Raw genomic sequence first — 18362 nt, 5'->3', positions numbered from 1 at the left:
CTTTTTTAATTATATAATACATATATTAGTGGGACCAATTTTTTAATAAAAAAGAAAGACGCGCTTAACTATTTTCGTTATGCCACGTCAGCATTAAGGGGGGTATTTATTCACTTTAAATGAGATTAGGGGGGTATATAAACACCCGTGTAGTTGAAGTATTAAAGTAAGTTTTCGTGCCAAGTTCAGGGGGGTTTTTATGTATTTTCCCTTTTAATAAATTAAATTACTAATATTTTAAAATATCAAACAAAATATTTCTATAATTTAAATTATAAAAAATAAAAAGTATTTACATAAACTAAGACACAAATAACATACTTTTTATACCAAAAAATTGATTTTGTGGGTCACTTGTATACTTCTAAAAAGAAATTTATAACTTTTTTTAAAGAAATTTTCAATTTTAGACGTAAGATATTTGCAAAATATATATTAGTATTTTCTTTTATTTAATTTATATGTAGTTGAGAGATGAGAATACTCTCTCTGTTCAAGTTTAATACTCCCTCCATTTTAAAAAGAATGACCTCTTTTTTTCAGTTTTTCACGTGACATGTTTAAAGCCACAAGATTGAAAGGTAATTTAGTACATTTGACATAACTTTAATTTAGGACCACAAGATTCAAAAGTTTTCTTTATTTTCTAAAATTTTGTGTCAAGTCAAACCATGTCACTCTTTTTGAAACGGAGTGAGTAATAGTTATCTACTATTAACTTAACATACTTCTTAAAAAACTATAAATAAAAAAATAATTTTACTATTTTATCCTTTGAATATAAATAGATGCAATATCTTGATAATGTAATAGGAAAATGACTATTAATAATAATGATAAATTAAAAACTAATTGTAAAATTATCAATTAATTTCATAAAGTAAACAACTATCGTAGAATAGAGAGAGTGTGTAAGACAAGGTGAGAGTGTAAATGAGATTAACAGTCTCTACCATACAAAGATAGAGATAAAATTATTATACTTCCTATGTTTCTCATATCTCACCAGTGAAACTAACTATATTGGGAATTATGATTCTAAAAGCTTTCTGCATAGAGTATTTATATTGTGTGTTAGCGAATACTCCCTCTATCTCATATTAAAAATGGTTGTTTCATGAGATAAAATTAGTTACTAGCTAGCTAGTTTATCCCTACAATTAATTAATTGAATTGTGAGCAACAAACTTGCTATGAATATTCTTTTCTAACTTAGGAGTATATATTTTTCTTAATAATAAATGAGAGCATGCATAAGATAGAAAGAATATGTGAGATGAGTTACCCGTCTTCCATGTGTTGGACGTCAAACCCAGAGATGTTAGCAGCATCCTTTAAAGCATCCCTCCATCTTTGGATCTTATAATTCCTCTCATCTGATCCCTTCAAATTCTCTTCATGTTTAGCGAAAGCGTCTCCATAACTCTCCTTCTGTTTTCTCACAACAGAAGGATCCACACTATAAAACACTGGAATCAGCGTTTGTCCCCTCTGCTTGTTGCATTCAACGATCTTCGTCAGCTCCTCCAAACACCACGATGAATCTGCATAGTTTTTCGAAAAAATAACTACTGCAAACCTCGACTTTTCTATAGCGTTAAGGAGTTCAGGGGAAATTGATTTTCCTCTCCTTAACTCTATATCATCACGAAATGCATGTATTCCTTTTTCGTGTAAACTAGTATAGAGGTGATCAACAAAGCTCTTTCGAGTATCCTCACCTCTAAAACTCAAGAAAACGTCATACGACCAATGTGGATCATGACATGTAATTTCGTGATGAGTACTGTGAGAATTGTCTGCTATGTCCATTGTAAATGGAGGAATGAAGAATTTTTAGAATGCCTGCATCTGCAATACATGAATTTGTATGATGATTTGCTTATAGGCTAGCTGATCATATATATAGATAGATGAAATTTAATAAGTACAACTTCCCTCAGAAGATTGATGCATGTTTTCTTTTAGAGTTCAAGTTATGTATAGTGACATTTCTTTATGCCATCCGTGCAATTTAACTTGTTATAGAATACTATTACTTACCATAAGACCTACAGGTCGGGCCGGGGCTATGTGCCCTTTCTTTCTGTGTGGGACGATACCGGGGAGAGAGGGGAATGTGTTGATGCGGCGAGCAAGACAATCAGAGGCGGAGCTAGGTGGGTTCGGACAAATCCACTAGCTTTTCTGTAGACCCTGTATTTGTATTAGAAAATTAAATAAATATATATATATATTAACTTATGAACCACCTAACAAAATTGATTGAAAGCTCCGTCGTAAAAAAAAATGGTGAAAATGCTTTTCGTTGTGGGTTTGAACCCTACTATCAACAAAAAATTATCTTTTCCTTTTTAAAGGAAGCATGTTTTGCAATATTTTTCTCTTCTATCCCAAAATTTAAAACCCTCAAACTTCTAACTATGATTTCGCCTCTGACATAGATATGAGTCTCATGCGAAGGTACAAGTATACTTGCAAAGCAATATTTTTCTCTTTCGTCCCAAAATTTAGAACCCCAAACTCCTAACTCTGGTCTCGCCTCTAAATAGAGTTAATATCTCAGATGTTGAGTGAAACACCAATAGTTGGGTGACTTTTGAATTATAAAATAAGTGACTTTCTAGCAAACAACTCAAAATTGAATGATTTTCTAAGTTACCTCTATTCAAAATTAAGTGAGAATCTATGATATTAACTCGAAAATCTAAAAGTCATAATCCGAAAGTTAATAATAGCAACCCTATCAATTACTTGTGCAGATAAACTTGATACATTTTCAGTATTGATACTAAAGTCTTCTTTTTGTTCTATTCCTTTAATACTGTGCTCCATACACTTGGGAAACTTTTTTCTCTCTCTTTTTGTGACTGATAATGTTGTGTATTATACATGTTTGTTTTCTATTTTCTCTGTTCATCTTTGTTTATCTAGTATATTAAAAATAGTTATTTAATTTGAAGTTACTTATTTAATTTAAAAGATCAAGAGATAATATATTATTTTATGTCTATTTTTTTATTGTTATTAAATATTATTCATTCCTCAAAATTTAAATGACTTATAATTAATAAAAATAATATAATGAAATTACCTTTTTATTTATTGTTTCTTCAAGAGTGCATGAAATCAAGAACATTTAAATTTGATAATAAAAAAAACAACATTTAAAAAGAACACAGGAATTGCTTTCCCTTCCAAAAGGTGATGTTGAGTTCTTTACTTGACTAATTTCCAAAGAATAAAATATAACAATCAATAGGAGACAATGTGAAATATAAATTATTATTATTATTATCATTATCGATAATAATATAATATTGATATTTATAACCAACACTCTATATAACCAATAGTTGAGTGACTTTTGAATTATAAAATAAGTGACTTTCTAGCAAACAACTCAAAATTGAATGATTTTCTAAGTTACCTCTTTTCAAAATTAAGTGAGAATCTATGATATTAACTCGAAAATCTAAAAGTCATAAAGCGAAAGTTAATAATAGCAACCCTATCAATTACTTGTGCAGATAAACTTCATACATTTTCAGTATTGATACTGAAGTCTTCTTTTTGTTCTATTCCTTTTATACTGTGCTCCATACACTTGGGAAACTTTTTCTCTCTCTCTTTTTTTGAGTGATAAGGTTGTGTATTATAAATGTATGTTTTCTATTTTCTCTCTTCATCTTTATTTATTCACTGTATTAAAAATAGTTATTTATTTAATTTAAAAGATCAAGAAATAATTTATTATTTTGTGTCTATTTTCTCTTTGTTATTAAATATTATTCATTTTCCAATATTCTTTATTTATTCAATATATTAAAAATAGTTATTTAATTTTAAGTTATTTATTTAATTTAAAAGATCAAGAGATAATTTATTATTGTGTCTATTTTCTCTTTGTTATTAAATATTATTCATTCCCCATTATTTAAATGACTTATAATTAATAAGAATGATATAATTAAATAGGTAATGCTAAATGACCAGAAAATTTGGCAGAAATTTAAAAAATCTATAATATCCCTTTTATTTTAAAATATACTGATTTTTTTTTAATTTTTTATTGAAAAGGTATTAAAGTTAAAAGGGTAAAAATGTTCAAAAAGATAAAATAACATAGTGTGAAAATATATTATTTTATCATTCTGACCAAATTTTCTGGTCAAATTTTTTTTTTCCTAATTAAATTACCATTTTATTTATTCTTTCTTCCGGGTGCATCAAATAAAAAACAACATTTAAAAAGAAAACAGGAATTGCTTTCCCTTCCAAAAGGTGATGTTGAGTTCTTTACTTGACTAATTTCCAAAGAATAAAATATAACAATCAATAGGAGACGATGCAAAATATAAGTTAAAAGATAAAATTGCTTAGGAGACTTGATTTGTCACAACAATAAATAAAGGATTTTTTGGTTATTATTTAGTTGTAATAATATAATTATTTTTATATTATATTTATCGATAATAATATAATATTAATAATTATAATCAACACTCTATATAGATCTCGTTAAAGGCTTGTGATTATATAGAAAATTTTGTTGTTACTAAATCTTTCAAATTGATCCCGTTATCTTATCCTTTGTAACGTTTTCTTTTCTTTTCTTGTGGTGGGGTGGGATTAAAACTTGGAATGTACTCTATTAATATGATTCTAGCGTTAATATGGTACAACTGAGCATCCAAGAAGCTCTTATATAATAAGAAAAGGGATTAGAAATAAATCCTCTTAAATACTTCAAGATTTCATTAGAGGATTATTCTTTTCTCACACAACCAACAAATTATAAGAATCTTGCTTTTTTAAAATAAAAAAGCTAAGTATTATATCCATTGAAAATAAAACACATGGCCCTTCATTATTCCATAGTTATCCACATATTTACCCTCTGTTTATCTTCCTTCTCAAGCGTCTTTGTCAATTTCATATTCCATTGCCTTCGGGATCAATGCAAGTCACACATGGACTTATTTAACTAACATGTTAGAAAATTATTCATTGATATTATCTTGATACCTAAAAATAATTTAATTTAATCTAATTTCGATTTGACATCATAAATATCTTGATTTTATCTCTATAATCGAATACTCTATATTTGATTCTATCGATAAATCTCACACATGGGAAGTGGGAACCCAATTCTTGAGGCCCCAAATTCCACAACTCAAAGAATTTGTCTTCAAAGCCTGCAAATTAAGCAAATGGCAAGAAGCCCCTTTTATAAATAGCCCAAAACCCTCATTCATTTTATTGCATTCCCCAACAGATTAAAAATAAAACAGAGTTTTTGAGATCCTCCATGGCAGAAGTGATCCTCCATGTTTACGACATAACCAAAAGTGACGGGTACAACGCAGTCAATTTCGGTGTAGTCCAAATGAACAGGCTACTCAAAGACACCATCTATTTCGGCGGCATCTTCCACATTGCAGTCCAAGTTTACGACAACGTTGAATGGGCCTACGGGTCTTGTGAGAAAGGCAGCGGGGTTTTCAGTTGCCCCGCTACCAAAAATCCCAATTACACGCATCGCGAAAAGATTGTATTGGGCAGAACAGAGTGCTCTGCCCACAAAGTCAATCAGATCTTAAAAGATCTTCGCGATGCGTGGCCTGGTAACAAATACAATATGGTCTCAAGGAACTCAAAGCATTTCTGTGACGAGTTCCTTGAGAAATTAGGCGTCCCAAAACTACCGAATTGGGCTAACAGATTTGCTAACATTGGTGATATTGCAAAGGAAGCAGCAGGGACAGTAGTTAAAGCTAAAGATAAAGCGTCTAAACTTGTGTTTCATCCGGTTGATTTTGCTGTCAACATGACCACTGTTAATAAAAACTCTAAAGCAATATATAGCCCTAGTGAGTTTAGGTTCCGCTTTGATTTTGCTGTTAAGAATTTTAAGGTCGCTGCACCGGTTATCCGCTCCGATCGATGAAAAGCCATGTGTACGATTCATGCTCAATCAATTAACACTACCATAAGAAAAAGAAGAATCTAAGATGTAAACCTTGTAGTTTTCTAAGTTTGGTTTGTCTCAAAATAATGTATTTTGTATTTAGCTAAATGTATTAATGGAAGAGTGACCGTATTGTAAAATCAAATGCTTACACCCTCACTAGGGGTCTAAGATTGTCCAATCGTCCCATCAAAAATGGATAATTTTGAACTTCGAATGTTCTCTATTACATACATTAAGAACAACATGTCCAACAAAGAAAAAATCAATGGAGAACAAGTTAAAGCAGACATGTCAATGAGAAAAAAAAAAAAAACAGAGAAACAGAAAAAAGTAGCTACCTCCAATTTTAACTTGACACACATATTAAAAAAATAATAATTGATATATGATATAGTAAGTTTACTATTTTAGCTCTATTAATTGATAGAGTTCTAAATCAATTTACTCATTAAAGAGGTTCTATCTTTTTTTAAAACATTAATTCTTTAAATAAATTGAGGATATAATAAATAAAAAATATTGCTATTTTTTCTTTATTTATAAAAATGACAAGTAAAAAAGGACAACTAAAAAATCAAAATTACACAAGTAAAAAATGACGAAAAGAGTAACATGAAAGGAGATCCATGATCTTTTCTAGGTAGAACTAAAGCCATAAATTTTAAGGTTTTCGATATACTCCCTCCGTTCAACAACAATACTTGTTCATTATACTAAAAATAGTTGTTCAACAATACTTGTTCGATTTAGAAATTCAAGAGATAATTTTCTCTTTTGTGTCTAGTTTACCCTTACTATTAAATACTATTTATTATCTAACACATTTTTCAAAATATTAAATTTAATAAAATCAAAGGATAATATAGTGATGATAATTTAGTGATACTCCCTCTGTCCCTAATTACTTGTCTACTTTTCCTTTTTTTAGTTGTTCCTAATTACTTGTCCATTTTGGCAAATCAAGAAAGGACAAACCCTTAATTAATTACTTTGAAAAAAGATAGAACTTGAAAATCTTAAGTTTTTAATATATCCCCTTCATAACTAATAGGGGTAAAATAGTAAACTCACTATGTCAATAATTGTTTTCTTAATTGATGTGTCAATTTAAAAGTGAACAAGTAATTAGGGACAGAGGGTGTATTACCCCTATTATTTATTTTTATTAATGAGTGTGTCAAATCAATAATAGACAACTATTATTAGACAGATGGAGTACATTTGACAAAAATAATGTAACTGATGTTTGGGCCTAATTGCTGAAAGCCTAAAAAAATTGCACCACAAAGTTATTGTTGTGTTTAGGGGTGTGCACTATTCGGATTAAACAAACCAAATCAAATCGAATTTTTATTTGGATTGGTTTTTTGGTTTTTTGGATTGATTTTGGATTAATAAATTACTTTGTTTGGTTTTTTGGTTTGGTTTCGGATTTTAAAAAATAAAAATCGAAAAACCAAAAAAAACCGAATTATATATATATATATATATATATATATATATATAATGTTTAGGTTTAGAATTAAGTTGGAGTTAACCACTTTTGTCCCTTTTTGGTTATTGCCTTTCATGATGATTACGTTTATATTTTATGTTTGAATTACATCTATAATAGATGTACTTATAAGTATTGTGTTTTAAGTTTTACTTATGATTTATGTTAGAAAGAATATTTAAGGGATTAAATATTATTACTTTGGTTATATATGTTATTAATTATTGACATAACCGAATAACCAAACCGAAAAAAGCTGAACCGAATAGAGGAAAACCAAACCAAACCAAATTTATTTTGGATCGGATTGGGTTACACTTTTACAAAACTAAAAACCGAAAATCCGAACCGAATAGTGTAAAACCAAACCAAAAAACCGAATGCACACCCCTAGACTTGTGTTGGAGTTGAGATTTTAGTATGGTTGTGTTGTCCACGGTGAATGAATTGAGCCCAAACTTGGATTCATATATTTTAGGACAAATTAGTTAACTACACTCCTTTACTTACCTTAATATCCATTTATCCCTACTTATTTCAAAATTTTCAAAAATTCCTTATTTACCTATGTATCCCGTGCACAATGTTATATATCCCGCTATGTGGAATGTATCAAACGTTATGTATCCCGTGCAGAACGCTATGTATCCCGCATGTATCCCGTGCACAACGCTATGTATCCCGCTATGTGGAATGTATCAAACCTAATGTATCCCGTGCACAACGCTATGTATCCCGGAAACATCATTTTTAAGGGATTTTTGGTAAATAAAAAACTATAAGGGATAGGATGTTATTTAGTACTTATAATATGTGGTTCCTATAATTTATACATTTTATATACTCCATATTGCCAAGGCCACAATTGAGAGTTACCTCATCCGTTTTAATTTGTGTGATATACTAATAAACTTAGCAAGGATTTAAGAAAGAAATGAGAACTTTTTATATTTATAATTTTAAACATGTGCTAATAGTTATGGATTACAAAACTTATATTCTTAAACGGGGCATAATATTTTTGTAACTATAAAAAAAATTAAGTATTTTTTCTTTTTCATATTCAGACTTCAATGCGTAAAATTGACAAATAACAAACTTTCAAACTGCTAATTGAAACTTAGCCAGCATTTCAAAATCATTCAAACTTAGCCGCTTTTAAATACGGATATAAAATTTAGATAAAAAACTATCCCTAGGTAAATATTACAAAAACATTTCCAGCTAATATGATGAGCTAGACTAAGTCAATGTCTTGTATAAGGAGCTTTCTATTGAATATCACACTTGAAAGGGAGAGATAAATCATACACAAATTATAAGTTATTTCACTTTTGCAAGTTAGACTATTTTTTCAATTACTCATGTATACACATTAAAAAAAAAAAAAAGTACCAAATATGACAACTACCATTTTCTCTTTAAAAATTCTGCTGAACCAACATGATAATGCAACAGAAATCAAATAAATAACATGCAACATTTGTATAGTACTGAAATTTTTTTTAAAATTTTTTTTTTAACAACTACTTCAATTAACAATTCCATGCAAGTTGATCTATAGAATTTAAGTTAGTGAAAATTCCACACGGCACCAATTCAGAATCCATAAATTCAAAATCAAAGTCAGAGCCTTCATCAAATGTCACATTCTCCGCGATTCGTGGTCCATCATTGTTGAACTCATGAAGATCATTAACCTTGTAGAGTACTTCCTCTTGACAATTCTTTTCCTCAACCTGAACTTGTCCCTCTTGTTTCATTTCTTCATGTCCATTACCAAATTCATGATGTGGAGTTTCAAATCCAGTAACAGACCACATACAATTTTCATTAATAATAGTACTCTGCTTTTTGTAATCAATGGTACTGGCAAAGTTTGAGTTTCCAATAATATTCGTAGTGGTGGGAACACCATTCTTAAAATCACAAACAGATCCATATAGCTGACTCAAACTTGTTTGATACTGAGGCATATTAGTGTAATTAGGAAAAGTTGACAATGCTGCAAGACTTGCTTTGATCATGTCCATTGAAACCAACTCTTTTGTTGATGATGACGATAAACTAGTTTCAATAGTGAAAATTGATGATGTGGTATAATTATTGTTGGCTTTTTTCTTAGTGGAAAGGAGATTGTGGGTGTTTGGATCAAAGCCTTGAGAAATAAGTTTCTTTTTTATGCAAGAATTCCAAAAATTCTTCACTTCATTATCGGTTCTACCAGGTAAATGTTTCGCTATTTGTGCCCATCTGTTTCCCAAAATTCTGTGTACATCAATTATAATCCTTTCTTCTTGTTCACTAAAACAACCCCTTTTCAGATCTGGCCTTAAGTAATTTATCCACCTAAGCCTGCAGCTTTTTCCACACCTCTGTAGTCCTGCAAAGAATCAGTCAAATCTCTCTGTAACAACGTAACTATAATGAGACACAAAACATGGTTGTTATAGTGAAATGTTGTTATCCAGATTTTAATTACATAAAGGGAATGAAGAATTAAGAAAGTAGTACCAGCTAGTTTAGGAACAGAACTCCAGCAGGAATGGCCATGGGTGTTGATGTGTTTAATGAGTTTTTCATCTTCTTCTGGAGACCAAAGACCTCTCCTTACTTTCTGTTTACTGCAGCAGTGATGACCCATTCTCGATCTCCTCTGCCTTTTTTGATTTACTTTGTCCTTCTCATATTACCTGCACCTATCTATATACTGCTGGCCCTGTCTATGTGCTTACTTTATTTTGAGTGGCGGAGCCACAATTTTATATATGTATATAAAAAAATTATTTGATTTTATATATAGTGTAATTTTTCACCCGTAACCCATGTCTGGCTCGGCCCCTGTTTGTTCTCCCAATATCACGAGGCTAGCTAGATTGTCCAATTTAATCATTGTATAAATTAAATACTGCTATATCTCTTGTCTTGTCTTCTACATTAACAATATCTACTCGTGTGTTTTATTTTCCTTTCTAATAATATAATATTAGACAAATGCTATACGTGTTTGACAAATTAAGGTGAAGTAGTCATCTTTTTTATCTATAAAAAAAATAGTCATCAACATGACCCACAGACAGGGACGCATATGCATCTGAGATAGGATATGAATATTCATCTGAACCTAAGAATTATACATATAAAGAATTTTTTTTTGTGTGATTTTGAATTTTCTGAATACAAAATTAAAGGTTGACTTGTGATTAAGAATTAAAAATTTATCTTAAAATTTTAAATTCAGATTTTAATATTATATAAGTATTTATTTTTTGAATTCCCTTTTAATAAAAATCTTAGATTCATCACTACTCGGGGATGGGATTTTAACTTGGGATGTACTCATGAGAGGACCACCCCAGGTCTTGTTGAGTGCTCCTCTAGGCAAAGTCTTCAAATATGTTTTTCTTGTGCAACACTAATTACTTGGTAATTACAAACTGTACAGGATAATATAACTTTGTATGAATTCTTCACGTCCACACCATTTACTAGCACTTTCTAACTTCTTTATATCTTGGCTAAATGCATATTCTATGTGGTATTTTTTTCTTTTTTATCGCTATAATATTATCACTTTACCTTTTTTTTTTAACTCAAGAGTCAGGTATAGGTATGTTCATTCATATTCTTGTCGTTGGCAAATCTTCACATATACACAACTCTTTTTCTTTCTTTTTTCTTTTTTAGCTTAACCTGTACTTTTCCTTTTAATTATAAGATTTTTTAAGTTTAATTTGTGGACCAATATAACAAACATTGATAGTACAAAATGATATGCAAAAGAAAACCCTAATACAAGAAATGTCAACTTAACCAATTGAAGAAGAAAGAAAATGTAATAAAATTACATCATAATGACAATTATTAGTACACCCCTGGTCTTAAATTACTTGTCCACTTTTAAATTAACATATTTATTAAGAAAATAATGATTGACATAATGAGTTTTCCATTTTATCCCTATTAATTATGAAGTGGATAATTTAAAATTTTAAAATTTTCAAGAATTCAAGAAGTTCTATCTTTTTTAAAATTAATTAATTGAAGGTATAATAGATATAAAAAAAAATTGTTCTTTCTAGATTTGTCAAAATGGACAATTAAAAAAAAATAGACAAGTAATTAGAGACAAATAGAGTAATTTATAACAAGCATTTATCTTGATACTCATTAGCGGAGCCATGAATTTAGCAAAGGACATGTGAATTGTCTTTTTAGTTATGTTAAAGGTGTGCAAACAAAATATACACTCATAATAGTTACTAATATTTAACATATGTACACCACATAATTTTTTTTAGTGACGAATGTACACTGAATCACCTTTCGCCTAAAGTAGCGGGTAATTAAAATTACATAGTATATAAATTAATTATTATACTTGCAAATAGACTCAGACAAAAAAACTTTTAGCTAATTACCCTAAATAAGTAAAATGGAACTCCACTTTTTTATGATTATAGATGTGATTTACTTTCTAATTGTAGATATTATAAGTGTACCCATAAAGCCTGCCGACAGACATAGTCGTAAATGTTAAATATGGGATGTTATGATGGTATTTCTTTGAAAATGTGTTTAAAATATGTGAGATTATTATTTTATTAAATTAAAATGTGTACAAAATTCGTTAAAATAATAAAATGTTATGATGTTAAATCTTACTTTAGATCATTATTATACCACAAGTTTAGCAAAAGATAAGTAATTATTGTAGGAGAGCGAATGATAATATGGATGTTTATGGGAAGAGTAATGATTTTGTATCATTTCTTTTCCTCTAAATTCAACACTAATAAGAATCTTTTTTTCAAATAATTAACCTTCTCTTCTTCTTCTTCTTTTTTTCCACCCTCTTGCAAAATTAAAGTCCAGAGGTTTACTTCGTGAAAGAGATAGGCTTATTTCTTAAATAATTAGGCTAAAACTTTGAAAATTAAACAAAAAGAGAGAGATTATTTCTTTTGGTAAATTCTTGTCAATATGGATTATGTCTTATCATATGATAAAATTATGAATTTGAATTTTGGTGTAAAAATAAATCATTTTTTCATAAGAAACGTTTTATCTTTAATTTCAAAAGGAATAATTTTTAATATGAATTTGAATGACTAGAACTTTAAAACGAGTACTATTGAATATTATTGAATAACATATTAGTTATTACTAAATATTTTCTATGTTCATTTTTATTTGTTATATTTGGACTTGCCACATGTATTAAGACAATAATAATTAACATGATTATTTTATCACGGGTATTTCTATTAACTAACTGATGTTTAGTATTAAATATTGAAAAATAATTTAGGAAATAGATAACTAATGCTAAGATTAAAATATAAAAAAATAATTATATCTTTTCTTAATATATTAAAAATAATAAGTAAAAAATTAAAATAACGGACCAGTAAAAATGAATATGATGTATATACTGGGAAGAAAATAGAAAGAAAGTTTTTTTTGTTTTCTGCCCAGTTTCTGATATATTTGTAGTGGAGCCTGACTATTCTGAATTCGTGTCACTTAGAGCTCTATTCGAGGGAATCGCTTCCTTTCAAGTATTTTTTCATATCGAGAGCTCAAACATAAAATTTCTAGCAAAAAAAGGAGCAGCTTTATTCGCTGCACCACATCAATTGATAGCAGAAAGAAAGTTCTTTTTTACTTCAGCCAAGCCAAAAGTCATTTTTTGGTGTCAACGAATTAAGATATCATTGATGATTGGGTGGGTCTATTTTCATGATTTGTTACCACAATCACTTTGTTATTTCTTTTTCTGTTTTTTTGCCTTTCCTAAATAATTTTTCATTTCTTCTTTATTTACTATCTTTTAATTTGTTTATTTAGAGGAAATCACGTGGTAAAGCAAAGTTTTGAGAAATAGAAAAAGACCTTTGTTACTTACTTTGTTGATAAATGTTTCTTTAATTATTATGAAATTGACTTTGTCTCTTAAGTATTCATCATTAGAGATGAAATTACCTATCGTCATTCTGATGTAACAAACAAAGACACATTTTCTAAATCCAAATCTCCTTCGAATTTCCAATTTTCATCAATCCAATCTTTTTAATGTCTTTTTTTTTTTAATGATTTCATCTGTTTAAAAGTTTTCCTACTTTAATGATAAACGTATTCTTTTTCAACATTAATTTCACTTAAAAATAATGCATAAATTTCAATATAATTTAATGTGGGTATTATTTACTATCATCAATGAAATTTTTTATTAATTATGCAAAAAATATTTTTACTCTTTTTTGACTTTTGATTTTTTTTTTCTTTTAGAGAGTATTGATTATAAAATAAAGTATAAAAATAATTTATTTTTTTCGAAAAATATATATCAGAAAGCGAGTGTTAATTAATCCTAGTCTAAAAAAAAATTACTTTTTCCTTCTCAAATTAGTTGTTATGTTTTATTTCTTGAAAGACAAACTATGTATAAAAGTATGAATTTTAATTGATATTTTAAAATACATTTTTCATTAAATTAAAATTGAAATAAGAAAAATTATTTGTATTGGAAAATATATTATAAAATTGTAGGAGATGTTATGATAAATGTTTTATCAATTATTTAATTTAATTTTTTTTTCAAATCTAATCAAATTAATTCTCCAAAAACGAGCATAGAGATGTTGTTATTAAGAGGGAGGGGGGGGTCCGTTTCTTCAACTTTTTATGTAGTCTCCTTTTTTAAGAGAATAAATTAGTAATAAATTCCTCGAATTTCACGTCCTCGACAAATAAAAGTGAAATTTGGAAATCCATAGACATGTTTATTCCACACTCGTAGAATCGAGCGGTAAAGTTTTTCTTTTTCTCAAAATCAACTTTTGTCTCTCTTTAATTTGTACATTGCTTTTGAAACATCTACTCTTTATTGAAAAGTGAAAGTACCTCGGTCCGATCCTTAGGGGTGAAAAGAATATAAAAAATCGATTGAATTTAATCGAATCGAACCAAATTATGTCATATTTTTAATAAAATTGTGAACTTTTTGTTTAAGTGTATAACTGTACCGAATAATTGGGATGTCTTTTTAATTTATGAAAAACATCAAAAATATTCTGAATCGAACCGAATAACCTTATGCGTATGTAAATATATTTTATATATTAACAATATGTTAAATTTATTATATAAATAAATTTTATAACATTTTTCAAATATAAAATATAACATAGGTCATAGGCCTCTGGTGAGTGGTGACTAGACGAATTTGAGTCTTTGCTCTTTAATTAACCTTTAATTAATTAGGCTTAAAATTAAATGATACTCTATCAAACAATACACCTAAACATATACAAACACTCTTATTAAATGTTTAAGATCAAACAATACGACAACAAGTTTTATATTCTTGACTACTTGGTGAAGAACTGAAGTGCTTCTTGACGAACATATTTGCGAAAGAAATATTTTAATAATAGTATATTTTGAGGTGATATTAAAAAAAATATCCAAAAATTAACTGAACCATACTGATACTAAAGAGAAACTGATATGAATCTTGGGATGGTTTTAAAAAATCTAATTTTGGTTATACATCATAAAATACCCCAAAAATTGAGATGGTATAACTTTTTAAAAATAACCGACCGACCTATCATAGTGACACCCCTACCTATCCCTATCTACGTGTTAATTTTTTATTTGGCATACCTATTAAGAATAAATAATAATAATTGACATAGTGAGATTATCATTTTACCCATATTAATAGATAGAGTTCTAAAATTAATTTACCCATTAAAGAGGTTCTACCTTTTTTCAAAACACTAACTCTCTAAATAAATTGATAATACAATAAGTAAAAAAAAATTATTTTTTCTTGATTTGTCAAAAATGACAAGTAAAAAGTCAAAATTAGACAAGTAAAAGCGACATAGGGAGTATCTACAAACATTCTTATCATATTTACTAATTTTTCTTATAATTTAAAATAATTACACTTTATCACTATTTAATAATTTCACACCAGATTTCTAGTCAGATATTGTGAATCACACTAGATATACACAATATATATGGTGTAATTCACATGCATATTAGGTACGTGAGTGATATATGAGAGTGACAACCAAGATGGGAGGGAGGTGAGCGAGATATGTTTATGTATTTCAGATACATGTAATCACACTAGATACACACTATATACATGTATTTAGTGTGATTCTCATATATTTGGGATACCATATGCGAGCGAGATATGAGCGTGGCGGCGAGCGAGAAGGGAGGGAGACAAGCGAGATTTGTATATGTATCTCAGTCCCCAGATACATGTGAGTCATTTAGATATAGTGTATCCAAAATAAATTACACCTAATTTGACCGTATGTATCTTGAGATACATATATGTGGACTTATCTAGATGCACTAAAATCTGGTAAGATTCGTAATATTGCAAACTAGCATGTATTTAAATAATTAGTTCCTAAATTAATAATATTTCTGTAAATTACCCATATAATCACAAATCTTTGATTTAGTATTTAAATCTATTTTCAAGGGAATTCAAATTTCAATTCATCCAAAAATTATAATGTGCAGATATGGCAAAAATATGAGATTTTTTTTATTGCATATGAATTCTTAAATCCTCTTACGTAAGAGAAATTTTTTGTACATTCGTAAAGGATTCTTACACGAATTTCTAGTTTGCTCCACCATTGTCTATTAATCCTACCTAAACTATACTAAACAAATTTTTAGCTTGCTCCTCCGTCGTCTATAATTTCAACCCAAACTATACTAAACAAAATAAAAGCAAATAGTTAGCTACTTAGCTCAACAGATTGACGTGACATTAGAATTAGCTTTCATGATAATCATCATAAAAATTAGTACTAGTACTTAGTACTAATAATAAATATCAGAATATTTAATTTGTTTAATGTTAATTTTGATTGATATATTGTGATGGGATTTAAAGCAAAATGATGGCATTGAAGGTAGGGAGTCAATTAGGCTTTGAGAAAAATAGTTAGGACCACACATTGCTAGGAAAAGAGAAGCCCTAATAATCATAAGTACAATGGACCTCATAAGTATTAATTTAATGAATTTATCATAGTTTTCTAGATAAATCAAACTTTAATTATATTTGCCGACAATCTAAACTTCCTATTAAGTCCTTTGTTGACTTTTCTCTGCACTTTCCTATTTTGTTTCAACCTATGAAAAAAGCAAAACTTTAGTACTCCTATGGTTCATATTTAATTGTGATGATTTTCTTATTTAGAGTCAAACGATAAATACTTTAATTAATATTTTATGATATATTTTTTTATCATATTGATATGTAAAAAATTGTAATTATAGTACTTTTTGTATAGTTTTTGAATATCTAAAGTTTTTGTTTAAGATATCAAATTAATGTAATTTAATTTAACTTTGAAAATTAATCAAATTGACTGAAAAGCACAACATGACAATTAAAAGTGAACAAAGATAATAATAGTATTTTTTTTTTAATTTTCATTTGGTGTATTAAGGCTCAATTATACTTAGTTTTGTGTCGAAATTTTTCATATTTATAGGTAAAAATATTTTTTAATAAAGACAACATCATATATTTTGTAGGATTCATATACAAGGCCTCTAATTAAAAAATAAAAAAATATTTATTGCTTCACCATAATTCTCATTGGTAAAGCAAAACTAAACTTCATTAGTCCCACTTGCCTGGCTATTCAGGAATAATGAATTGGTTCTTTGTTCTATTACTTGTTATATTCATTACAAAAACTGATTAAAATATTTACTGTATCCCAATATAGGTAAACTAAAAATATTTACATGAAATAGTTGAGCATGTGAAACTCGCTCGAACACTATTATTATTATAAAGGGAATACTTATTGTCTTTCGAAACCCAAAAGAAATTGATTTATTTATTTTTCAATTTTACCCTTACTCTATTAAATGTGGTGAAACAAAAAAGTAATAAAATGGTATCAAAAAATTAACAAGGATAATTTAATTTAAAAAAATGTAATTCATATAAGGGATGGTGAGTTTGCCACTAGCTATGGAGTATTAGATTTTGTTGTCCCAAAATTAACTTTTTAATTATATTTTGGATTTGGGATCATGACAGAAAGTGACAACCACAAATAAATAAATAATTTTTAAAAAAAAATAGCTAAAGATTTAGGTAATTTATGAGTAAGTTATAAGCAGCAGCTTAGCTAAAAATTCCGATATACATTGGTTGATTTGTTTGTTTTTTCTTTTGACTTTTCCAATCAAGAGAATATGCAAATAAATCAATTAGTCGTGCTTTAGGGTGGATACTGAATTTCGAGATTAAGGGTGTGTTTGGTATGAAGAAAAACATTTTCCGGAAAATATTTTCTAATTTTCTCATGTTTGGTTGGGTTAAATGTTTTTCAAATCAACTTATTTTCCTCAAATTTAAGAAAAATGACTTCCCTTCAAAACTTAAGGAAAACATTTTCTAAAACTCTCTTCCAACTTCCAATTAAAAAAAAATTGTTGAAAAAAATAATTTATTTGGTCCCTACCCNCCCCCCCCCCCCCACCAACCACCCCAAAAAAAATAAAATTTTAAGTTTATTTTTAAATTCAATATTTTTACCCCATCCTCACCCCTACCCCACCCCCTACCACCACCCCTCCCAAAAAAATATTAAAAGTTGTTTTTAAAAGATATTTCTAATTTCAATTTTTTATTTTTTTTACACCCCCCACCTCCTACCCTCGCCCCCTAGCCCCCTATCAGCCCCCAACTCCATTCAAAAAGAAAAAAATTTAAGTTTGTCTTAAAAAAATATTATTTCATTTTTTCACCCTTGCCCTCGACTCCCTTACCCAGCCCCTACCCACCCCCTACCAGCCCCCCCACTCCTCAAAAAAAAA

The 18362-nt window shown here is 28.5% G+C and overlaps 3 protein-coding genes across 3 annotated transcripts in view; 1 reads left to right on the top strand and 2 right to left on the bottom strand.

Moving 5' to 3' along the window:
* Positions 1–1849, bottom strand: part of LOC125847631 (TMV resistance protein N-like) — a 7395-nt gene extending 5546 nt beyond the window's left edge. Inside the window, exon 1 of the mRNA XM_049527268.1 lies at positions 1286–1849. Coding sequence (XP_049383225.1) covers positions 1286–1812 — 527 coding nt within the window. The 5' untranslated portion in view covers positions 1813–1849. The remainder of the gene's footprint in view (positions 1–1285) is intronic.
* Positions 1850–5145: 3296 nt separating this feature from the next.
* On the top strand, positions 5146–6193 carry LOC125847664 (deSI-like protein At4g17486). The gene has a single exon (XM_049527318.1). The coding sequence runs from the start codon at positions 5315–5317 to the stop codon at positions 5951–5953; it is 639 nt and encodes a 212-aa protein (XP_049383275.1). The 5' UTR covers positions 5146–5314; the 3' UTR covers positions 5954–6193.
* Positions 6194–8894: 2701 nt separating this feature from the next.
* On the bottom strand, positions 8895–10143 carry LOC125847659 (transcription factor MYB86-like). The gene is made up of 2 exons (XM_049527309.1): positions 9987–10143; positions 8895–9855 (listed from the first exon to the last, which is right to left on the bottom strand). Exons 1-2 carry the CDS (start codon positions 10114–10116, stop codon positions 9008–9010), a joined length of 978 nt encoding a protein of 325 aa, XP_049383266.1. The 5' UTR covers positions 10117–10143; the 3' UTR covers positions 8895–9007.
* Positions 10144–18362: the final 8219 nt, after the last annotated feature.

This window comes from Solanum stenotomum, chromosome 12 (genome assembly GCF_019186545.1).
Source record: "Solanum stenotomum isolate F172 chromosome 12, ASM1918654v1, whole genome shotgun sequence".
NCBI classification, from domain to species: domain Eukaryota; kingdom Viridiplantae; phylum Streptophyta; class Magnoliopsida; order Solanales; family Solanaceae; genus Solanum; species Solanum stenotomum.
Note: the sequence above shows the minus strand (reverse complement) of the source record. Positions and strands in the feature narration are given on the sequence as shown.